Source organism: Pseudophryne corroboree, chromosome 2 (genome assembly GCF_028390025.1).
Source record: "Pseudophryne corroboree isolate aPseCor3 chromosome 2, aPseCor3.hap2, whole genome shotgun sequence".
Taxonomy (NCBI): domain Eukaryota; kingdom Metazoa; phylum Chordata; class Amphibia; order Anura; family Myobatrachidae; genus Pseudophryne; species Pseudophryne corroboree.
Window position 1 is genome coordinate 60882747 of NC_086445.1, and position 26452 is coordinate 60909198.

General features: G+C 42.4%; 1 protein-coding gene across 1 annotated transcript in view; it reads right to left on the bottom strand.

Moving 5' to 3' along the window:
• The window catches only part of SYTL2 (synaptotagmin like 2), a 194809-nt gene that overhangs the window by 62473 nt on the left and 105884 nt on the right, over positions 1-26452 (bottom strand). The window contains exons 7-9 of the mRNA XM_063950649.1: positions 23791-24522; positions 16579-16644; positions 7752-10661 (exon numbers count right to left, since the gene is read on the bottom strand). Of these exons, the coding sequence (XP_063806719.1) occupies positions 7752-10661; positions 16579-16644; positions 23791-24522 (3708 nt within the window). The remainder of the gene's footprint in view (positions 1-7751; positions 10662-16578; positions 16645-23790; positions 24523-26452) is intronic.

Genomic DNA, 26452 nt, shown 5'->3' on the forward strand with positions numbered 1-26452 from the left:
GGTATGAGGGCCCGACGTCCAGAGGTGGGGGTTGTGCTTACAGCCCAACACCGTGCAGGACGTTTGGCATTTGCCAGAGAACACCAAGATTGGCAAATTTGCCACTGGCGCCATGTGCTCTTCACAGATGAAAGCAGGTTCTCACTGAGCACATGTGACAGACGTGACAGAGTCTGGAGACGCCAAGGAGAACGTTCTGCTGCCTGCAACATCCTCAAGCATGACCGGTTTGGCAGTGGGTCAGTAATGGTGTGGGGTGGCATTTCTTTGGGGGGCCACACAGCCCTCCATGTGCTCGCCAGAGGTAGCCTGACTGCAATTAGGTACCGAGATGAGATCCTCAGACCCCTTGTGAGACCATATGCTGATCCGGTTGGCCCTGGGTTCCTCCTAATGCAAGACAATGCTAGACCTCATGTGGCTGGAGTGTGTCAGCAGTTCCTGCAAGAGGAAGGCATTGATGCTATGAACTGCTCCCGCCCGTTCCCTAGACCTGAATCCAATTGAGCACATCTGGGACATCATGTCTCGCTCCATCCACCAACGCTACCTTGCACCACAGACTGTCCAGGAGTTGGCAGATACTTTAGTCCAGGTCTGGGAGAAGATCCCTCAGGAGACCATCCGCCACCTCATCAGGAGCATGCCCAGGCATTGTAGGGAGGTCATACAGGCACGTGGAGGCCACACACTACGGAGCCTCATTTTGACTTGTTTTAAGGACATTACATCAAAGTTGGATCAGCCTGTAGTGTGTTTTTCCACTTTAATTTTGAGGGTGACTCCAAATCCAGACCTCCATGGGTTAATAAATTTGATTTCCATTGATAATTTTTGTGTGATTTTGTGGTCAGCACTATGTAAAGAATCACTATGTAAACTATGTAAAGAACAAAGTATTTAATAAGAATATTTCATTCATTCAGATCTAGGATGTGTTATTTTAGTGTTCCCTTTATTTTTTTGAGCAATATATATATATATATATATATATATATATATATATATATACACACACATATATATACATATATATACATATATACACATACATATATATACATACATATATATATATATATACATACATATATATATATATATATATATACATACATATATATATATATATATATACATACATATATATATATATATATACATATATACATACATATATATATATATACATACATATATATATATACATACATATATATATATATACACATATATATATACACATATATATATACATACACACACACACACACACACACACACAGGTTGAGTATCCCATATCCAAATATTCCGAAATACGGACTTTTTTGAGTGAGAGTGAGATAGTGAAACCTTTGTTTTTTGATGGCTCGATGTACACAAACTTTGTTTAATACACAAAGTTATTAATAATATTGTATTAAATGACCTTCAGGCTGTGTATATAAGGTGTATATGAAACATAAATGAAATGTGTGAATGTACACACACTTTGTTTAATGCACAAAGTTATAAAAAATATTGGCTAAAATTACCTTCAGGCTGTGTGTTTAGGGTGTATATATAACATAAATGCATTCTGTGCTTAGATTTAGGTCCCATCATCATAAGATCTCATTATGGTATCTGATTATTCCAAAATACGGAAAAATCCGATATCCAAAGTACCTCTGGTCCCAAGCATGTTGGATAAGGGATACTCAACCTGTATATATATATATATATATATATATATATATATATATATATAATATATATATATATATATATATATATATATATATATTATATATATTTTTTATTATTATTTTTTTCCCCCCTCCAATGCAGTCGCCACTCAGATCCTAAAGACACAGCTTCCCCCGGTGCCTGAATCCTTTCAGCATAGCGCTCCAATCGCGGTATAAACGGCACTCACAGGGTTGTATAGGAAAAGGTAGGTTTTATTGTAACGGTGTTGTCTGGAGGAAGGAGCCGTAGCTCCGAAACGTTACAGTAAAACCTACCAGCACCTTTTCATATACAACCCTGTGAGTGCCGTTTATACCGCGATTGGAGTGCTCTATATATGTGTGTGTATGTATATTATATACACACACACGTACACACGTTTGCAGTGGTAGCGGCACTCAAGCAGACTAATGACAAGAAATTACTGAAATGTCAGTTTATTGCACCAACAAGTTTCGGGGACAGCACCACAGACAGTCTGACCTTGAGGACAGGGTGCTGTCACCGAAACATGTTGGCGCATCTGGGAACATGTGTCTGTGTGTGTGTCTGTGTGTCTATATATATATATATATATATATATATATATATATATATCTATATCTATATCTATATATATATACACACACATACATACATATATATATATATATATATATATATATATATATATATATATATATATATATACACACACACACATTATATATATAAAAAATATCAGATCAGAGAGCGCTTGCGTGTTTGGTACTGTTTCGATAATATTCGTACCGCAATTTAAACATAACAATTTTCAATTACATAGAATAAAATGTATTCATAAAAGTACAGAATAAAACATAGTACGTCTTTGTGATTTTACAGAGGACGTCTTTGGATATATCCGGTTTTACATTCAGTTCTTATGGTGTGTACACACGGTGAGATATTTTCTTATGATTCTGACTATATAGTCAAAATCGCAAGAAAAGTTAGTGCAGATCGCAAGGTGAAAGTCACCTTGCGATCCCGATTCGATGCCGATGCGCGGTCGGCATCGCAAGACTAGATAGACAGTGCAGGCAAGTCAATTTTGACTCTCTATAGAAGAGATAGTCAAAATTGACACTTAGCCAAAATCGCACATAGTCCGTATCGCAAGCACATAATGAGTGTGCTTGCGATACTGACTATGTGCCGACCTAGCCCCTGTCGCATAGTGAGAATCGGGCATAGCCCGAATCTCACCGTGTGTATGGGCCTTTAGTGTATTTCTTTGTTGAAACATACGATACAGAACAGATCGACCCAACGCGTTTCGTCCCTATCAGGACTTCATCATGGGTTCTTTATTGTGTGCATGATAAAGTACCCCTGATGAAGTCCCGATAGGGATGAAACGGGTTGGGTCGATCTATTGATCTACTTCTGTATCATATGTTTCATCAAAGAAATACACAAAAAACTGAATGTAAAACCGGATATATCCAAAAACGTACTATGTTTTATTCTGTACTTTTCTGAATACATTTTATTCTATGTAATTAAAAATTGTTATGTTTTAAATTGATGTACTAATATCATCGAAATAGTACCAAACACGTAAGCGCCCTCTGTTTTCCCTGAACCTTTTAACAGGAGGCTCTTTTAGATGTGCTGCTCTTCCATTCTCTTAGCGCAATCGGGTACCCTCCTTTTTCTTATAAACAAATAAATAAATAAATAAATATATATATATATATATATATATATATATATATATATATATATATATATACATACACATACATACATATACATACATACATACATACGCATACACACACACACATATACACACACACACTTACACAGCGATTGGGACAATAAGCAGAGGATTTCTGGCAAATGTTTGCAGATTTAGGGGTATATGCAATTGCGGTCGAATTCCCGAAATTGTCGAAAAACGGGACTTTTTCGCCAAAAAAAAAAAAATCGACAATGCAATTCAGTACTTTCCGTCAAAAAAACGGACTTTCAAAATTCGTCTTTTTGAAATTCGACATTTGTCAAATTCGACTTTTCTGCAATGGTACAAATGCGGCAATTCGACAAAAGTATATTCAATTGAAGTTTGGAAATTCGACAACAGTGCTTTTAGACAGTAAATTCGTCATTTTCAATCCGCCAAACTTTGGTGGGTGAATCTAATAAAAAAAATTTTTTGCCAAGTACGTGGATTTATATCTGGACAGTGGATTGAGGTGAGTATAATTTGATTCACAGGTACCCTGAATCGTCGAATCAGGAGACGTGGCAGTCGGCGGGTCAACATAGGTAAGTATGTGTGTGTCGGCAGGTGTGTAATAAAGTTTTACTCTCAAGGTGTGTGTCTCCTGTTTTTATTTGGGTATTTTTTTCCCAGTAGTACTACAGGTACCAGTGGGCCCGTTTTTCTCCCGCTTGTGGTTCTCCAAGTACCAGCTTGCGGGGGAGGCTTGCTGGGACTTGCAGTACTACAGGAAAAAACAATATTCTTTAAATTTTCTCAAGGCTATCAGCCTCCCATCCGCAGCCCTTGGATGGGGGGGGGGGGGGGGGGGGGGGGGAGACAGCCTCGGGCTTCACCCCTGGCCCTTGGGTGGCTGGGGGGGGGGGACCCCTTGATTGAAGGGGTCCCCACTCCCCCAGGGTACCCCGGCCAGGGGTGACTAGTTGGATATTTAATGCCACGGCCGCAGGGCACTGTATAAAAGTGACTCCCAGCTGTGGCATTATCTGTCCAGCTAGTGGAGCCCGATGCTGGTGTAAAAAATACGGGGGACCCCTACTCTTTTTGTCCCCCGTATTTTTTGCACCAGCACCAGGCGTAGAGCACGGTGCTGGTTTTAAAAATACGGGGGATCCCCTGTCCATTTTTCCCCCGGATTTTTAGAACCAGGACCAGCTCGAAGAGCCCGAGGCTGGTTATGCTTTGGAGGGGGACCCCACGCCATTTTTTCCCGAGTTTTTTCCCGTTTTAACCAGTTTTTAAAAAAACGGAACAAATCCGTCAAATCGGACGTTTTTCGGCAGTGGGACTGTCGAATCCGTTTTTTATTGCATATGGTCAATTTCGGCACCCACTTGCCGAAATTAGACTGTCGAATTGAAAAACGGCCGATAATTTGCCACGATTCGCCGCTAATTGCATATACCCCTTAGCCTCTCTTATATACAACAATTTGCAAACTGCCACATAACCGCAACGTTTGCAAAATCCGATGCTATCCCCTCCCGGGAGTTTGATTTATGGCCAATAGATCAGTATTAAATTATTGATTTACTAGAAGATTACATAGTTCTATTACAACAATTTCTTTTTTAGCAAGTTGCCCATCTAAATAATACAATATACAGTAATACCCCTTTCACATCGCCAATGCCGGATCCCACCCAGGAATTGGAAATAGGACCTTCCCGGGTGGGAACCAGAGTTAAATGCTATCAGCAGGCTTCCCGATCTGGCAATTTGCTGGGTTGGTTGCCACAGCGGCGGGGCGGAGGCGCCGCCTCTCCCTATGTAGTGAACGGGTCCCATCGACCCGGGAACCCGTTCATGCTGCCACTGACCCGGTATTCAACCCGGGAATAACACGACCCGGGAATTCAACCATGGCCCTTTCACACCGCACACCAACCCATGTTGACCCGGCAAAATGCTGGGTCCATACTGGGTTATTTGTGCGGTGTGAAAGGGGTTTAAATGTAGCTATTTGTGTAACGTTAGCACACAGTAGTTTAAAAAAACACGGAAAACTCCTACATAGTATAGGAACCCAACCCACAAAGCAATCCAAGAAATTAATTACCTGTGATTAAAAGAAAACAAAACAAAACACAACAATGTACAACTAATACTACCTTCTTGTGATAATTACAAATTAGCTGGAACAAGGTTTAGTATGTTTATTAAGTATATGAATCAGCATATAAAAATATTTAGCATGAGTAATAGGGAGTAGAGATTGGTTTTGCACTGTGGCAGTGTGCAATAAATTACGTAACGTTCTGGAGTCAATATTTAATAGTCTAATTTAAAGGGTTAGTGTATGCCACAAACACAACTAACATGAAAGCCATTTATTGTAAAATTCAGTTCAAAAGGAGGAGCGCTACAACTAAAATATACACTTTATATGTACTAAAATGTCAAATAGGTATTTTCTTTATAAAATATTATGTTTCTATATATAAACAGTATATAGACATTATGTATATCTGTAATATGTTATAAGGAGTTAAAAAAATTCTATAATAAAATTCTTGACTTTCTTACACAAAATGAAGTGCATCCAGCAGCTGTACAGCTTAATGTGGATAAACTGACCAATGAAAGTTAGGCAAGTACAGAACAGTCAAATCATTTCCCTTCGTTATGACAAAACTGGTACATGCCAGACAGACTGGAACTATTCAGTACATAATCAAGAACTCAGAAATCATTTAAAAGACATTTTAAATAAATATATTGATCTGTATTGATTGCAAGTGTAATCCATTCAAAATTAAACCATATAAACCCCTATTTTACTTTAGTGTCTCGATCAATTCAATACATCATTTGTAGAGTCACAGTTTTAGGTATATTTTACAATACCCAGAATTAGTTGTTTCTGTATAAAAATGCAGAAATGTTTATCAACCTGTAGAAAATAAATGTAGGGGTTATAGCTACAAGACAATAGCAGCAAAAATACACTAACTGAAAAGCTCTATTTAGTAATTTTATAAAATATATTTCGTAAAAGTAATGTAACCCCCAACTGCAATCCATAACGAGAGATCCAGATAAGTCCGAGTGTGACTAGCTAAACAATTCCAGACGGGTTACAGATGGGTCCCCGGTCATCTTGACTAGTTTTCTGCGCCTGGGCACAACATGATTTATTAGCATAAACCCTTCATCTATTGTAATCAGCTGCAATACAATACAGAGAACAATACAGCAGGGGATTAAGTCTGATTGGCCAGTTTCAGTTAATCCTATTAAAGGTCAAGATAAATGTGGAGCCATCTGTACATCCGATTTAGCAGCATTCAGGATGCCAGCGGTCAGAAAACCGTCCGCGGCATCCAGATGGTGAGAAACTCAACAGGGCGTAGGCAAGTATACTAACTGTACCCCAATACCCGGCTAACCCTCACCCCCCCCCCCCCCCCACCTGCAGCCTAAACCTAACCCTCCCACCCCCGCAACCTAACCCTAACCCTCCCCCTGGGGGTGCCTAAATGTAACCCCACCCCCCTCCCCGCAGCCTAACCCTAACTTCCTTGCAGCCTAAACCTAACCTCCTCTCCCCCCCCCCACATGGGCTAACAGTACTAGGTGGCCGCATACCTATGATCGAGATGCCGGGTGTCAGGATTCCAGTGTCGCCATTTTGTCCGTTGTCAGAGTTCCGGCAACTGTCAGTCTGACCGGGTTTCGGGGATTCTGAATGCCAGCATCCAGACCGCCAGCATCCTAACCGCTTCCAGTTTAGACTTTCAACTGTAGAAATATCCACTGGATGATGCAGCAGGGAGAAGGACAACGGTCTTCTATGCTATTGGGCTACCAAGATGTCCGGTTTCTAGGGTGCAACACCTACTATCGGGTTCTCTACAAAGCCGAAAATGGGGATTCCCAGTGTAAGGAGATGCCCTGTCCTATGCCTACCAGGGTGTGGGCACTAACATAAGAGAGGGAAATGGCAGGTGGACAACTATTTTTTTGGGGGGGAAAAACATATGCTTCTTTGAGATGAACACGAACGGTCTTTAATATTTAAAGCCTAAGTACTTACTGACCAGGAAACACTGCCAGGCACTGTATTAAACTGATTTGGAGTTGAAAAGAATAATAACAACAACAACAACAACAACAACAACAGTAAAAACACCATTAATACAGTCTGTGGCATTGTGTCCATTTCCTATTTTCCTATAATAAACCATCTATGTTTTGTTCCTAAGCGTCTACACAACGATAGCTTAAGAATACCCCAAGTAAAACAAAAATAATAAATAAAGATGCTCACATAGCACATTTCTTGCGCTTCCCTGGTAAGAGCCAGATTTATCAGCAGGCCGAGGATGTTTTGCCAGCTCCTCAAGCCGAGAATAGACCGGGGACTTTTGTTCATTGGGATCCTTTGGGTTGCGCCATGGAGAAGGATCGTTACTTGGGACCTTATTTGTTTCCTCAGCGTCATATGTGTCAAAACTATATCTAGGTAAAGATTCGATGCTAGGGAACACGGTTTTAGAAATTATTTTTCTGTTTGGAAACTGTGACACTATGACCGTGTCACCTACTGATGGATCTTCTGGCTCTTCTGAAACAGTGGCTGCTTCGTCTTGCAGACGCATTAACTGATTTGGAAAGTCACTGTTTTCTTGGGTTTTAACAACAGTCCTCTCTATGGCTTCCTCTTCTTTCACTGGAAGGTTTTCCTGAGTGTTAACAGTGTATTTTGGCAGTTCTATTTGAAATATTGGTTTGGCCTCGTAAAAGCCCTCTATTGGGGGCTCCTCAACTGACGCTACAGATCTTCCAGCTCTGCTTGAATATGGTAATTGCAGATCAGGTTGTTCCTCCTCAGTAGGAGACAGAGCTATAGAAGAGTTAATATAAATGCCATGTACCGCAGACTTGTTGGTCTGTGAAGTTGAGTTAATGTTTGGCTCTTCATGGTCTTGATCCACATTTTCATTGATGGATTGTGCTTCAAGTTCTAGCTTCTTCAGTGCAGAACTGAGGTCACTTTCAACATTTGGCATGGTGGTCTTTCCTACAGTTTCTTCAGCCTCATTTGGGCTAATGTGCTCAAAACCAATTTTATAGGATGACTTTACAGGGCTTACTGTGTTCATTGTGATGTCTTCATCAGGAAGGTCATTCTGATTCTCAGTTGGAAGGAGAGGTGGTTTGGAGGCTTCCATTTCTAGCTTATTCAGTGAAAAAATAAAATCCTGTTGGTCTTGACTTTTGGGGACAGTTGACTTCTTGATGACCTCATTTGACTCATTTGCATATTCCTCAGATATGTCTTTAATGGGCAGATTTGATTCATCTGTTTGGTGTTCTTTATGAGGCTTGACATATTCTGCTTGGAGTTTCTTCAGTGCAGAGTGGAGGTCACTTTCAACATTTGGCACTGTGGTCTTTTCTACAGTTTCTTCATCCTTATTTGCTACTTCAGCACTATGGTCCTGGTCAAGTGGATAGTACCTTGGTGTTTCATATGTTAAAGAGTGTTCTATGGGGGACTTGTACTGGCCATTATTTTCATTGGGGCTAATGTGCTCAAAACCAATTTTATAGGAGGACTTCACAGGGCTTACCGTGTTCAGTGTGATTTCTTCGTTAGGCAGGTCACCCTTATTTTCAGTTGCGAGGAGAGGTGGTTTAGAGGCTTCCATTTCTAGCTTATTTAGTGAAAAAATAAAATCCTGTTGGTCTCGACTTTTGGGGGTAGTTGACTTCTTGATGACCTCCTCGGGCTCATTTGCATCTTCCTCAAATAGGTCTTCAATGGACAGATTTGGTTCATCTGTTTGGTGTTCTTCATGAGGTTTGGAATATTCTGTCTGGAGTTTCTCGAAACCGATACTGAACGCACTTTCCTCCTTTGCAGGTGCCACAGTTTTGTTGACCGTTTCTTCAACTGGTTCTCCTGCATTGTGCTCAGACTGTACATTATGCATCGTTGGTATGTCCCAAACTATAGGTTTTGTTTCTTTAAAAGTGGAAGGCTCGTTACTTCTTTTTAGGACTTGGTCATAAAAACTTCTATCTGTAGATTTAATATTGGCAGCAGCAGATGTATTTTCCATAGAATTCGGGGAAGCCGCAGAAATTTCCTGAGTTTGCAACTTTTCTGGCTCAGTAATCCTGGGGGATTCCAAAGCTTCCATTTGGAGTTTTTGAAGTGAACTAGTAAAATCCTCAGCGTTGTTTTTTTTATTGGCTGATGATATTTGGATATTTTCAGTCACTTCGCTAGGATCAAACTGTTCTTTTCTGTGATCCACTTGATCGACCCCATAAACTGTGGGTGTTTGAGCTAACCAGGAGGCTACTTTCTGAGAGTTTTGTTCCTCATCAGAAAGGATGTCAAATGTGTTAGGGAGTATGAGGTCATCTGCTGGCATCTCTTTGGAGTTTCTTTGTTTGAGATCAGCTCTAGTAGGCTTGTTTCTGCTTAAGATGTCTGTGGGGAGTTTATTTGGCGATGTACCAACATCTGCTCTCTGTGAATTTTTCTCTTCTACATTCCAGAAATGTTTTAAGCTTTGGAATTGTGCAGGGTCGGACATCTGTTGCTTTGGCAATTCATTCATTCTCTCTTTCAAAGACATTACTTTAAAGTTGGCCGACGTTAAAGTTGGCCCAGCTGGCCTATCATTAACATTGTGTGTATTTCTGTGGAAGAGAGACTCATACTTAGCTTCCCTTTTATACTCTCCAGGGAAATATTTGGAATGGACCTCATTTTCTGGGTATGTATTTGATAGCCTATCAGCCTCCTTAAAATCAACTTTGGGGACATTTTGCACTGTACGTGTAAATGGTTTTTGCTGCTCAGTATCATCAGTAGTTGGCTTTCTCAACGATTCTTTGTTTTCCAAGATAACTGGTCGTTTCCATGTTGCTACAGACATTGTATAGTCATCATCATATTGAGGCATAGTCATTGTCTTATTTTCAAGGTCATAGTAGGGCGACTCGACATGTGCTGCTCTTTCTGGAGCCAGGACCTGTTCTCTGGTGAAGTTGTAGCTCTCTTTGGGTATCCTAGTGGGATAGCGGGGTTCAAAACTTATTTTACCACCTCCACCATAGCTCTGTCCAAACACCAGTGGTTTTTCACTCTGGTGCATATTGGGAGTCTTCCCTTCTTGGCCAAGGAACCTTGGTTCCGTTTGAGCATCTTCCATAGCAAACACTGTGGGAAAACCAACATTAACTGTATTTCCAGATGCCACATTTTCTATTACAGTGCATATACGTATTATCACCATTAACATGCAACAAGGAGTAAATTTACTAATGGTTTTGTTTTTTGTTTTTTTGGCGCTTTGCAAACCACCACACGTCTATAACTAGTCTCATCTACAAATCTCAGGACTTCCTTTCATGCTGTTTGGCGGTTGAGAAGTCAAACCGCATGCAGTGTGTAGAAAAGGGTTGGGGAACCTGTGGCCCTCCAGCTGTTGTTGAACTACACATCCCAGCATGCCCTGCAACAGTTTTAGCATGGCCAAATAGTAAAACTGTAGCAGGGCATGCTGGTATGTGTAGTTCAACAACAGCTGGAGGGCCAAAGGTTCCCCATCCCTGGTGTAGAGGTTTGAAAATCCCCCAATCAATTCAGGCTAAAATGCATGGTCAATTTGGACAGCAAACATCTGGCTTTACCAAATACAGTGCTTCCAGTCCAGTGCTATTTAGTTGGCGGGTGCAAGGGTAAATAATTACTCATGCCCCTTCTATAATCAAATGATTATTATTACTATTATTTTTATTATTATTTTATGTAATCAAATCAATCTTGTACCCCCTATTTAAATATAATAATTATAGTGTCCCCTATAGTACTAAAATAAATGAGTGCTGTCCCCACTTGTAAATAAATAAGTAGCACCCCCCCTTTTCTGATATAATAAACTAGTTCTGCTTTACTTAAATAAAAAAAATAAAAAATAATGAGCTGTCTTTGTCCTAAAAAAACAAAAAAATTCCCTCATAAAAAAAAAAAAACAAAAAACAACCCTTCGGTGGAACAGAGGCACAATAGCCAGACAGCCAATCACAGATAGTGAATCTTAAAGGTTATTTGATTGGCTCGGTGGTGTAAGAGACCATCCCTGATTGCTAATGAGCGGTCTATACATTCAATGGGTGTTTTTATTTTCTCTTTTAGGATTTCAAGATTTACAATTATATTAGAATGGAACAAGAGGTAAATAAGATTATAGGTACGTGTTAATTATGGAAGTTGTTTTTTTTTTTTAATGGGGAAATAATTAGATTTTTTTAATGAAGTCACTACTTTTATTATATTACCGGGGTGAGGGGGGGGGGGTTGTTTTAATTACAGTACAATTGACCTGAAGGGCACAAGATAGATTTAATTACAAGAGTAGTAGTACATTGGTGGTAATTTACCCTGGTACCCTCCGCTATTACATATTGGGCCAGGCCCTTCAAGGCGAGTTACACAAGTATCTGTTTTCCTCCCCAAGTAGAGCTGGGCTGGAAGTAGAATGATTTTATTGTATTAGATAATGGCTTCCTTTTCTCTAGAACAGGAAAGGAATCGAGTAGACTAGAGCAGTGATTATCAATAGGTCATGGTTTGTGGATTTGTGTCTGTGGAAGCAGGTGGGATAACTAGTGAGCAGCAAAATAGATTAAGGGAGAGATGTACTAAGCAGTGATAAAAGTGGAAAAGTGAACCAGTGGAGAAGTTGCCCATGGCAACCAATCAGCTGTTCTGTATATTTTTATAGTATGCAAATTATAAATGTTACGTCAATGCGGATTGGTTGCCATGGGCAACTTCTCCACTGGATCACTTCTCCACTTTTATCACTGCTTAGTAAATGTCCCCCTAAATCACATATGCATGATTAAGAACATCCACAAAACGGGTTACAGTCGTTAGATCGACATAACTTAGGTCGACACTCATTAGGTCAACCACTGAAGGTCGACAATGCCATTAGGTTGACATGGACGTTAGGTCGACAGGTCAAAAGGTCGACGTGAGTTTTTCACCTTTTTTTTGTGTGGCTTTTTTCATACTTAACGATCCACGTGGACTATGACGAAGCATGGCAAGTGAAGCGAGCCATACAAGGGGACATGGTGTACTAATTTGGGTTCCCCCTCACCTTACAGAGAAAACGACACCAAAAACCTCATGTCAACCTTTTGACCTAGTACATGTCGACCTAATGGTAATGTCGACCTTCAGTGGTCGACCTAACTTGGGTCAACCCAGCGACCCATACCACACAAAACATGATCTGCTGGTGGTACTTGAGGAAAGGACTATCCCTGGAATAGATAGCTCAAGCAGCATGCGGTTTGAGATCTCTCACTACCAGAAGCCCTGCCTTCTTCTCTGATGGCCTGACTTACGGCTTTGCAAACTGCACTTCACAAGTTGCAAAGTTGCACAGATTGCATACATGCCGTTTGCAAAAAAGTTGGAACAGCCATATCAGATCGTGTGGTTTCAAAACATGTACTTTTATATGCGGGTTGATCTTTAGAAAATCTGTCAGTTTCCTGTCCGCAAGTAATATCGCCAACAAAAAAAAACAAAAAAAAAACAACCAGGTGGTTTTGCAAAACCTCTCTTTAGTAAATTTCTCCCCAAATCATTGTACAGCAAAATAGCACCAGTACTGAACACAGTCTAAGAAGATAAAATTATATTTGCAAATCGAAACAAATCGCAGGCAAAACATTCACTCACTACATACAAAACAATGATTTATAAAAAAAAAAAAAAAAAAACGCAATTTAGGCACGCTTGCCTAAAAGCCCCATTTTCCGAGTGATTTAAAGGGGTCCCTCTGTCTCTCCACTTACACCCTAATCTCAGCTGTAACAGCGAATTTAGAGAAGAAAAACCATGAGCTTGCAACTTGACCCCACTAGGGGCTGCTAGCTCACAGAAGACATGCCCTCAACGCTAATAACATTCTATATACTGTACAGTCATCTATGAACACTCTGTAACTGGGACATTGTGAAATAGTGTAATTGCTGTGGATCATTATACAGATGAAATACTGTGCCTCATTGAGCTATTTTTCCTGGAATTATTGTGGGCTATATATTTAAAGCGCAAACCAGGCATCTGTGTGAGCATAATTAGACCCCAAGGTACAAACTAGGCCCTCTTTAAGACTCTTTTGGAATGCGGATTTAATTTTGGCCATTACCAGTCGATTGACAGTATTGTTAGCCATTTGTAGTAAAAGGGGCATGTTTCTGTAGGCTTATAAGCAGCTGTTGGCTGGCGGCTCTCCATATTATTACTGGCAGATCCACCCCCACCGCACCCCTTTGTTCGTTTTAGGTCATCTATGGCGGCGGCAGTAGAATGGCTGCATGGTTGTGATGTATTTATGTTTACTAGTGTATGCACTTTAGTGTTTTACCCCAGCGCTGCAGGATGCCATTTTGTTGGAGTCTGCAAGCCTGTGTGATTTGGTAGATTCATATACTTTGGCAGAACCAGCACCTTAACTGACTGAAATTTCAGCTGTTTGACCTATAGCTATTCCCATTAGGTTATCCTTAGATGTGTCCCTCCGTTTAATAAAGGGGGGAGATCATTTTACACTGAAACTACTTTAAGAGTTGGAGTGAAAAGTCAAAGTAGCACTAAACAGTGTATTTTTACTCCCATAATTCTTAAGCTAGCTACACACTATACAATAATTGCACCAATTTGCCAATAAACTGGTGCTCAGCCAGTTTTACTGTGTAGTGTGTGTCCATCATTTGGAGTTTCGCAGATAAATTGTAAAAATAATCGCCACAAACACGCTTCTTCAATTATCTGATTGGCCGGCCAAGACGGAAAATCTCTGCCTCAATCTCCCGATATTGTGCAGTGTGGGGGCATTCTTGATAATATGACTATATTTCCCGCATTTCTCCGTGACTACGTCATCCTCCTTGTGGGCCGAAATTTGCTAATTCAGTGTGGAGTGTCAGAAAATCGGTTACTTTAGTAGAAAAATATATACTGTATATATATCTTTTAGTGTGTAGCTCAGATATTAGGGCCATCAATTTGCAGAAAAATCGCCTTGATTGCAGAGACGACCCAAAAAAAATGTATACATATTTTTGGGCATTAGGTTAAAACGCACTAATTTCCTGCACACAGTAGATCCGTTTCCTGGGAGCCGGTGACATCACAGAGGCACGACACACAACATTTTCTAGATTTAACTTTCAATAACTTCCTAGAACTAGAAATATCAGACACATAAATGGATTATGCATAAAGCACAGTTTTCTCCACATTAAAATTCAAGTTTGCCTCTGGACTGAAGAACACTACAGGAATTTTATAATGGAAAAGTATACAGTACTACAGTTTAGCAGCATTCCAGTTTCTAACTTACACTAACTAGCAAGACAACATACAGTCCCAATCATAAAGGAACGCTATACAAGTATTTATGTAACACAAGATACATACATTTTCCTTTAATTTTCTTCCAGAACATTATCTGAACCGAAGATATGAGGTAAAAAGTAAATTTTCTTCCAGAACATTATCTGAACCGAAGATATCTTAGTTAAAACGTCAATCACTGGGAAGCTATTATCTTCCGCACAACGACTTCCTGCAAATAATCCCATTTCAGGATGCTGGATTTTGCCTTTTTATCCGAACCTTGGCTTACAATCAGTCACATAACAAATGCAATAATATACCAAATATCTAAAATCCTGTCAGTATATGGGAATACTGAATTCTACAGTATATTTCCGAACGTCACTAGGAGGTTTTTCAAATGAGGAAACTTACATACAAGCGATCATTTAAGTCCCTCATGGCTTGGGAACTATTGCGTACATTGTTACATGTATGTTCATCTTGTATTTAAGGCTTTGTGAGCCCTTTTCCTATTGCAGACTAATTCCTTTATGAAAGCAAAGGCATTGAATGGCATATAAGAACATAAGGGGGGTGGCCACCGGGCATCCCACCGATTAATGGATCTTGGAAAGAGCTGTACGGTTGAGTTTTTAGGGTTGAGTTTAGAATCTTGGCAATTTGCATTGGTTTATCGTGACTGTTGTTCAGCTGTGCCGTTTCCTTTCCCTGCAACTCTTGCTTGTTGCTTCATGGCAATGCAGTCTCTCCTACGACAGGTGGGTGAAGGTGGTGCACAAGATGTGGAAATAAGAGATGATGGAAAAGGATCCAGCTGCACTATGCAGTAATGACGGAAATGGTGGAATGCTCCAAAGGATGAATCCCAGTTTGGTGCCGTGCTTATGTCTCAGGCAGAACTCACCACGGTGGCTGGATTTGGTAAATAGCCTTACGCATCTCTTTTCCTGCATGGCGTTAGATGGTGTAATGGTTAGCATTACTGCCTCACAGCACTGTGCTCTTGGGTTCGATTCCCACCATGGCCCTAACTGTGTGGAGTTTGTATATTTTCCCCGTGCTTGCATGGTGCTCCGGTTTCCTCCCACAATCCAAAAATATACTGGTAGGTTAATTGGCTCCAAACAAAAAAAAAAAATAACCCTAGTGTATGTGTGTGTGTGTGTGTGTGTGTGTGTGTGTGTGTGTGTGTGTGTGTGTGTGGGGTAGGGAATATAGATTGTAAGCTCCACTGGGGCAGGGACTGATGTGAATGGCCAGATATTCTCTGTACAGCGCTTCGGAATATGTGTGCACTATATAAATAACTGGTAATTAATAAATAAATGAAGGTGTGAATATTGTTGGGGTGGGGTAGAGTGTACCAGCAGGGCGTCTGCCTGTCAGCCTATGCCCCTTTATTTGTACGAGATCTCCCTACACCTACCGGGGTACTATTTCCCTCTACAAACCAAACACTGACCACCCATATCTCCTCCAAAGAAACCGTATCTCCCTGTGGAAAGTGGAACACAGCTGCTCTGCACTAAAGCCGTTAATGTGGACAGCCAGCACTTTGTGTACCAACATAGCTGGTACATTATATAAAGTGCACCCGTCACAACAAAACGATCCCCCTCAATTTACAATACTGTCTTGGCCATTTTCCAGTAAAAGCTACGTATTCTCCATGTGCAGTCACACATACACAGGATTAATGGTGCTTTACCTTGTGCTTGATCCGACGAGGCGGATTGTGGAGTCTTGTTCACAACGGCGTACAAGGGTTCTGTACCTAGAAAACAAACAGAAAATGCATCTTCAATAAACACACACAATCAGATGTAATACATGCAGCATGAATTATCCAAACATTATAGGGGCAAGACACAAATCATACAATCAGTGCAAGGAAAAATAGACACAACCAATGATTATTTGAAGATTATGGAAACAATAGGATTTTAATACCTACCGGTAAATCCTTTTCTCTTAGTCCGTAGAGGATACCATAAGAACCATGGGGTATAGACGGGATCCGCAGGAGACATGGGCACTTTAAGACTTTGAATGGGTGTGAAATGGCTCCTCCCTCTATGCCCCTCCTCCAGACTCCAATTATAGGAACTATACCCAGGGAGACGGACATTTAGAGGAAAGGAATTATTGTTAAACTAAGGTGATACACATACCAGCTCCCACCTCAACACGCCGTACAACGTGGCATTTAACAGAACTCCAGTCAACGGCAGGAACACCGTCAGCAACAGGCTGACTATAACATAACACAACCCGTGTGTAAAACATAACTAATATCTGCAGATAGAGTCCGCACTGGGACGGGCGCCCAGCATCCTCTACGGACTAAGAGAAAAGGATTTACCGGTAGGTATTAAAATCCTATTTTCTCATACGTCCTAGAGGATGCTGGGGACACCATAAGAACCATGGGGTTTATACCAAAGCTCTATAACAGGCAGGAGAGTGCGGATGACTCTGCAGCACCGATTGACCAAACATGAGGTCCTCATCAGCCAGGGTATCAAACTTGTAAATTTTCGCAAAAAAGTGTTTGAACCCGACCAAGTAGCTGCTCGGCAGAGTTGTAATGCCGAGACCCCGCGGGCAGCCGCCCAGGATGAGCCCACCTTTCTGGTACAGTGGGCCTTCACTGATTTCGGTAACGGCAATCCAGCCGTAGAATGAGCATGCTGAATCATATTACAGATCCAGCACGCAATAGTCTGCTTGGGAGCAGGCGTTCCAATCTTGTTGGCAGCATACAGGACAAACAGAGCTTCCGTTTTCCTAAGTTGAGCCGTTCTGTCGACATAAATCTTCAAGGCCCTGACAACATCGAGAGATTTTGACCCCGCAAAGGTGTTAGTAGCCACCGGTACCACAATCGGCTGGTTCATATGGAACGATGAAACCACCTTCGGCAGAAATTGTTGACGAGTCCTCAACTCCGCTCTATCTTCATGGAAGATTAAATAAGGACTCTTGTGAGACAAAGCCGCCAACTCAGACACCCGCCTTGCGGATGCTAAGGCCAATAGCATGACCACTTTCCAAGTGAGAAATTTCAACTCAACCTTCTGTAAAGGTTCAAACCAATGTGATTGAAGGAAAGCAACACCACGTTTAGATCCCATGGTGCCACTGGGGGCACAAATGGAGTTTGGATGTGCAAAACCCCTTTCACGAAAGTCTGAACTTCTGGAAGGGAGGCCAATTGTTTTTGAAAGAAAACCGATCAGGCCAAAATTTGTACTTTAATCAAGCCTAACTTTAGGCCCGCATCCACACCTGCTTGCAGGAAATGGAGAAAACGCCACAGCTGAAATTCTTCCATAGCAGCCTTCTTGGATTCACACCAAAACACATATTTTCTGCAAATACGGTGATAATGTTTAGACGTTACTCCTTTGCTAGCCTGAAGAAGTGTGAGAATAACTTCACTGGGAATACCCTCTCGGGCTAGGATCCGGCGTTCAACCGCCAAGCCGTCAAACGTAGCCGCGGTAAGTCGTGATACACACACGATCCCTGCTGTAACAGATCCTCTCGTAGAGGAAGAGGCCAAGGATCTCTTATGAGTAATTCCTGAAGATCTGGATACCAAGCCCTCCTTGGCCAGTCCGGAGCAATGAGGATCGCCTGAACCCTTGTTCTTCTTATGATCTTTAGAACCTTTGGAATGAGTGGAAGCGGAGGGAACACGTACATCGACTGAAACACCCATGGTGTTACCAGCGCGTCCACCGCTATTACTTGAGGGTCCCTCGACCTGGAACAATATCTCTGAAGTTTCTTGTTGAGGCGAGACGCCATCATGTCTATTTGAGGAATTCTTTAAAGACTTGTCACTTCTGTGAAGACCTCTTGATGAAGACCCCACTCTCCTGGATGGAGATCGTGTCTGCTGAGGAAGTCTGCTTCCCAGTTGTCCACTCCTGGAATGAAGATCGCTGACAGAGCGCTTGTATGTTTTTCCGCCCAGCGGAGAACTTTTGTGGTCTCTGCCATTGCCGCCCTGCTCTTTGTTCCGCCCTGGCGGTTTGTGTGTGCTACTGCTGTTATATTGTCCGATTGTATTAGGACGGGCAGGTTGTGAAGAAGACGTTCCTCTTGAAGAAGGCCGTTGTAAATGGCCCTTAACTCCAGAATGTTTATGTGTAGACAAACTTCCTGGCTTGACCATTTTTCCTGGAAGGTTTCCCCTTGTGTGACTGCTCCCCAGCCTCGGAGACTCGCATCCGTGGTTACTAGGATCCAGTCCTGGATCCCGAACCTGCGTCCCTCTAGGAGGTGAGAGCTGTGCAGCCACCACAGGAGTGAGATTCTGGTCTTGGAGGATAGGATTATTTTCCGGTGCATGTGCAGATGGGATCCGGACCACTTGTCCAATAGGTCCCACTGAAACACTCTGGCATGGAATCTGCCAAACTGAATGGCCTCGTAGGCCGCCACCATCTTCCCCAGCAACCGAGTGCATTGATGAATTGATACTCTCGCTGGTTTCAGAATTTGTTTGACCAAACTCTGAATTTCCAGAGCCTTCTCTTCTGGAAGAAAAACTCTAAGTCCGTGTCCAGAATCATTCCCAAAAACAACAGCCGCTTCGTCGGATTCAACTGCGAGTTCGGCAGGTTTAGGAGCCAACCATGTTGTTGCAGAACTGTCAGGGAGAGCGCAATGTCCTGCTCCAGCTTGTCTTTGGATCTCGCCTTTATCAGGAGATCGTTCAGGTAAGAGATAATTGTGACTCCTTGCTTGCGAAGGAGAACCATCATTTCCGCCATCACCTTGGTGAAAATCCTCGGAGCCGTGGACAGACCAAACAGCAACGTCTGAAATTGGAAATGACAATCCTGAATAGCAAACCTCAGGTAAGCCTGATGCGGAGGGTATATGGGGACGTGTAAGTAGGCATCCTTTATGTCGACCGACACCCTGAAATCTCCTTCCTCCAGACTGGAGATCACTGCTCGGAAAGATTCCATCTTGAATTTGAAATTTTCTTAGGTAAAGATTGAGGGACTTTAGGTTCAGAGTTAGTTTGACCGAGCCGTCCGGCTTCGGGACCACAAACAGGCTTAAATAAAAGCCTTCTCCCTGTTGTGACAGGGGAACCCTGACAATGACTTGATTCAGACACAACTTTTGTATTGCCTCGCATACTACCTCCCTGTTCGGAAGAGAAGCTGGTAAGGCTGATTTGAAAAAACGTAGAGGGGGAACGTCTTGAAACTCGTTTGTACCCCTGGGACACTTTCTAAAATCCATGGGTCTAGGGCCGAACGAGCCCAGAATTGACTGAAGAGCTTGAGACGTGCCCCCACCGCAGAGGAGCCCCAGCGTCATGCGGTGGATTTGGCAGAAGCCGGGGAGGACTTCTGCTCCTGGGAACCGGCCACGGCCGGAGTTCTTTTACCTATTCCTCTATTAGCAAGGAAGGAATAACCTCGGCCTTTTTTGTATTTATTTGGCCAAAAGGACTGCATCTGCAAGTGGTGAGCTTTCTTTTGCTGTGGAGGAACATAAGGCAAAAATTACGACTTACCCGCGGTAGCCGTAGATACCAAATCAGCGAGACCTTCACCAAACAATACACTACCTTTATACGGTAGAGACTCCATAGCTTTCTTAGAGTCAGCATCTGCATTCCATTGATAAATCCATAATGCTCTTCTAGCTGAGACAGCCATGGCATTGGCCCTTGATCCCAAAAGTCCAATATCTCTCGCCGCTTCCTTTAGGTAGGCTGCAGCGTCCCTGATATAACCCAGCGTTAAAAAGGATGTTATCCCTATCTAGGGTATCTATATCAGATGACAAGTTATCTGCCCACTTTTCCATAGCACTACTCACCCACGCTGATGCAATAGCTGGTCTGAGTAGTGTACCTGTGGTGACGTAAATGGATTTTAACGTATTTTCCTGTCTACGATCCGCAGGATCCTTAAGTGCTGCCGTGTCAGGAGACAGTAAAGCCACCTTTTTAGACAACCGTGATAGCGCCTTGTCCACAATGGGAGGTGACTCCCACTTTGCTCTATCCCCAGCGGGGAACGAATACGCCATTTGAATCCTTTTGGGAATCAGAAACTTTTTGTCAGGATTTTCCCACATTTTTTCAAAAAGGGTATTCAGTTCATGAGAGGGAGTAAACGTTACCTCAGGTTTCTTTCCCTTAAACATACAGACCCTAGTATCAGGAACAGCAGGGTCCTCGGTGATATGCAACACGTCTTTTATTACCACAATCATGTACTGAATGCTCTTTGCCAATTTTGGTTCTAATCTGGTATCACTATAGTCGACACTGGAGTCATTGTCCGTGTTGGTATTTGTGTCTGCCAACTGAGCAAACGAACGTTTATGTGACCCCGAGGGGGTCTGGACCTGTGACAACACATCCTCCACAGATTTCTTCCATACCTGGTTCGGAGACTCAGATTTATCTAATCTCTTATTTATCAGAGCCACATTAGCATTCAAGGCATTCAACACATTTACCCAATCAGGAGTCGGCGGTGCCGAGAGGGTCACTCCCACAGCCGTTTCTGCCCCTAACACAGTCTCCTCCTGGGAAGTGCACTCCGCCTCAGACATGCCGACACACGTGTACCGACACCCCCAGACACACTGGGCCAAGAGGGGACAGACCCACAGTAAAGCCTGTCAGAGAAACACAGAAGGAGTGTGGCAGCTCATAACCCAGCGCTTATCCCGGCTCTGAAACCTTAATATAATGTCTCAGAACCTGCAGCGCTTTTATAATAACTTATTTTAGCACCAAATTTACTGTGCCCCCCCCCCCCCCCCCGTTTTTCACCCTGTTACTTGTACAGCAGTGGTGAGGAAGGACCAGCGTCTCTGCAGCTCTGTGAAGAGAAAATGGCGCTGATGAGAGCTGTGAAGGCTAAGCCCCGCCTCCTTCATGGCGCGCTTCAGCCCGCTATTTTTTAAACTAATTATACTGGTGGGGGTAAGAATTTAGTGCCTGGGCACTCTAATTGCACTTTGCCAGTCACAAAAGAGGGTTTTAATGCTGCCCAGGGAGCCCCCTTCCCTCCTGTACCCTGTAGTGCCGCTGTGTGTGGGATCATGGCGCGCAGCGCGATCGCTGTGCGGTACCCCAGAAGCCATCACTGAAGTCTTCTATCTTCTTCTACTCACCCGTTTTCTGACTTCTGGCTCTGCAAGGGGGGGGGGGGGGGGGGGGGGGGGTGTGACGGCGGGCTCTGGGAATGAACCCCTAGGCGTACCTAGTGTTCCAAACCCTCGGGAGCTAATGGTGTCCTGTAGCCAAGAAGCAGAGCCTTTAAACTCCCTAGAAGTAGGTCTGACTTCTCTCCCCTAAGTCCCACGATGCAGGAAGACTGTTGCCAGCAGTGCTCCCTGAACATAAAAAAACCTAACATAGTCTTTTCCGAGAAACTCATTAGAGCTCCTCAGTGTGCATCCAGTCTGCCTGGGCACAGATTCTAAACTGGAGTCTGGAGGAGGGGCATAGAGAGAGGAGCCAGTTCACACTCATTCAAAAGTCTTAAAGTGCCCATGTCTCCTGCGTATCCTGTCTATACCCCATGGTTCTTATGGTGTCCCCAGCATCCTCTAGGACGTATGAGAAACATTATTTTGTTTTGAGCCATTCATAGACTGCAGCAGCATTAAATATATACCCGACGTTTACACAGATGGAGGATTCTGAACTCAAATGATCACATTTGGGGTAGTTAGGAAAACGTTCCCATAGATACCAGTGAAAAATTGCTGTAACCTTTGGCAACTACACATTTGTTTTGTTTAAACTGTATTAGAGAAGTGACAGCTTCTGGTTTAAAGTGTGTATTACACATACATACAGTATATATGTTTATAAAATGTTGTTAAACTGACTGAAATCCCACTAACCTGATTGGACACACTAGATCACGTGACCATGCACTATTTTGCAATGACCGCACACCTAAACTACTTCCCACTGTGACCAAAACCCAATCACTAAGCCACAAGTGTAAACCATATCATTACTCTCAGAAAGCAGCACGTCACTGCCTCACTATGACAGAAATACAAATATACTATTCCACATATCTCAAAGGGTTCAGTTAAATGTGTATTCATCAAAAATAACAACATTTTAACAGCCTATACTGAACTATTATTTCCTCCTATTGTGCATCTGTTTCACGCTACAACATCTACACGTGGAACCATATCGTCACAACAGGGGCATTTTATAAAATAGATATACCACTGGTGGGTGTGCAGTTGTGCTCGGATATATGCAATCCTTCGGTGGATGTATATCAGAGCGCAACCACACACCCAAGAGTGGTACAACTATTACATATTTTTTTACATGATCTATCTATCTATCTATAGATATAGATATCAGCGCCTGTGGCCGTGTGTGCCCGAACGGAGCAAACCATGAATTGCTCCATTGGGCGCCATCTAGTGGCCACTGGCACGCAAAATACTTGAATTCCCCCCATACAGGTGAGGAGCAGCATTAGCCTTTTATTATATAGGATAGTCTCCATTTATTTCCCCTCATAGCTTCGATCAAACAGTTGCATAACACATATACACAGGCATATTAGCACAAACAAAATGGCATACCACAGCATGTACCTGCTAGAATAAAGAACCACTGACTCGTCCTGCAGCACTATCACAGGTATTTTAAACACTGGAGTCAGATGGAGAGTAAAAAAAAAGTACTTCCTAAAGCGGCTTTTACCCAGGGTGGATCGCATATTGCCCACTGAGAAACCACAGCGTGTTGATCACCACACCATATGCCCCTAGTCTCCTCACCAAGTGTAGACGCAGCAGTGAACTCCCTACATAGACTGAAGAGAATGCCTGCATGCACAAATGTCGCACAGCCAATTTGTGATGCATAGCATTCTTTATCCCTTACCATTATAATCAACGCTTCTCTCAGGATGTCTTTCTTCCAAAATGGGCGGTACTCTGTGATTGCTTATTTCTTCATCTGGGTCAACCAGAAGCTCTTCAGCATCCAAAGAGGAGATTGAAGTTTTTTCCTGAAGGCCATTTTGTCCAAGAACCTCAGCCGAGTTATTATAATCCACGGCAGAGTGAGGATATTGAAATAGTACAGACTCACTGTCTAAGTCCCCTAAATGGACACCTGGTTCTAGGATGCCAAATTCATCAGTCTCTCTTACACTGTAGGGTTCTGGCTTTGGAGAAGGTGGTTTCTGAAGAACCTTCTCAGAGAACCTCACTTGTTTTTGCCTGTCTGGTGAGCCTTCAGAAGTTGCAAGTTGTTCATCAAATAAATAATTCTGACCAGCTTCGGGAATGGGGGAAACAGGCATTACTATTTTGTTGGAATCAACACTGTGAGGTATTCTTACGCTTTCGGAGTCTGTAGAACTGGAACTGGACCTACGTTTTAATATACCTCGTCTGTTCGTGCCATTGATGGAGTCCTCCCTTTTGAGGAAAGAGTCAGACGGTTGTGGGACCTGGCCATTGGTATAAAATGTTCTTGGCTTTGGTACAGGATGTTTGGCGTCAGGTTTTGGTGGAATGTCATCTGCGGTCTTCTGTGAAATGCTCCTGCCTCCTTTTAGTTCTGGGTAAGGTAATTTCACACCGTACTTAATTATTGATGACATGATGTCTGAAAGAGACATGTAAATAAAGGGCAAGGATGAAATAAAAGGCCTCATGCATAACTAAAAAGCAATGCATTGATCAAGTATAGAAAAGGAGGAAAGTGGATTTTCAAATAATTTTTTTAAAAATCAGACAGATTTCATGTTTTTTTAATTTAATTTTTATTGGTTTCGAGAAGAAGTGATTATACAAGATTACAGTTTTGAAAGATCGGAACAACATAATATGACGGACAGATGAAACACACACTATACAGACAGAAACTAAGCATTGCAAATACAGTTTAAAGCTTCAATGTGTCAACTATTCTGGCAGTCATTGCTTTGTACTTTAGATAATAACCACCACAAAAACAGTCATGATTAGTCTGATGTATGAAAGGCACTGGCAGAGCCAAAAAGGAAGTCAGGAACACATTTATGACCCTATGCTGAAGGACTACAACAAAATGGTAGCTCCCAATGCTGCTGACTGGATTTCAGAGCTGGGTTTAAACTAGAGATGTGCGGCGGGCACTTTTCGTGTTTTGTGTTTTGGTTTTGGTCCTAATTCCATTTTCGTGTTTTGGTTTTGGCTTGGTTTTGCCAAAACCACCCTTTCGTGTTTTGGTTTTGGATCTGGATGATTTTTGGAGAGAAAAAAAACAACATAAAAACAGCTAAAATCACAGAATATGGGGGTAATTTTGCTCCTACAGTATTATTAACCTCAATAACAATCATTTCCACTCATTTCCAGTCTATTCTGAACACCTCACAATATTGTTTTTAGGCCTAAAAGTTGCACCGAGGTAGCTGTTTGACTAAGCTAAGCGACAAGTGTGCGGCACAAACACCTGGCCCATCTAGGAGTGTCACTGCAGTTACAGACAGGATGGCACTATTCAAAAACTAGTCCCCAAACAGCACATAATGCAAAGAAGAAAAAGAATTGCAATGAGGTAGTTGTATGACTAAGCCAAGCGACACAAGCAATTAGGCCCATCTAGGCGTGGCACTGCAGTGGCAGACCGGAGGGCAGATATAAAAAAAAGGCCTCTAACAGCACATGATGCAAAGGAAAAAAAAAGGTGCACAGAGGTTGCTGTATGACTAAGCTAAGCGACACAACCACCTGGCCCATCTAGTAGTGTCACACAGTGGCTGAACGTCGAGAGTGGGCCGCAATTGTTCGGTCCACTGACAGCATCTCCAGCACGCTCCAGTCACTTTTAAAAGAATTCTGCAATTGGTGGACTTATACGGCAGTACCCCAGGACTAATATACAGCAGTGTCACACAGAATGGTACTTCTCAAAAACTAGGCACCAAACAGCACCTCATGCAAAGATGTCGAAGAGGTGCAATGACTAAGCCAAGCGACACAAACAATTCCCACTGGAATTATACGTCCAAGTCACTGGAATTAAATGGCAAAATCTCGCTATCGCCTGCCTAGTGAAGTAGAATCTAGATGGGATTTGGTACCGGGGACACAATACCTTCATCAATTGTCTAAATCCCCCTGCACTAATGGCGGATACCGGACGCACGTCTAACACCAACATAAGTGTTAAGGCCTCAGTTATGAGGGCTTCCATCGTCATGTGAAGCTGAACCACTTGTCATGAACATAGGCCAGGGCCTCAGCCGTTCCTTGCCACTCCGTGTCGTAAACGGCATATTGGCAAGTTTACGTTTCTCCTCAGACCTTTTAAATTTCTTTTTTGGGTCTTTTTTCTGAACTTTGGCTTTTTTGATTTTACATGCCCTCTACCATCACATTGGGCATCAGCCTTGGCAGACGACGTTGATGGCATTTCATCGTCTATGTCATGGCTAGTGGCAGCAGCTTCAGCACTAGGAGGAAGTGGTTCTTGATCTTTCCCTATTTTATCCTCCAAATTTTTGTTCACTATTTTTTTGGAGTTATATAAAACAATATGCGGCACAGGA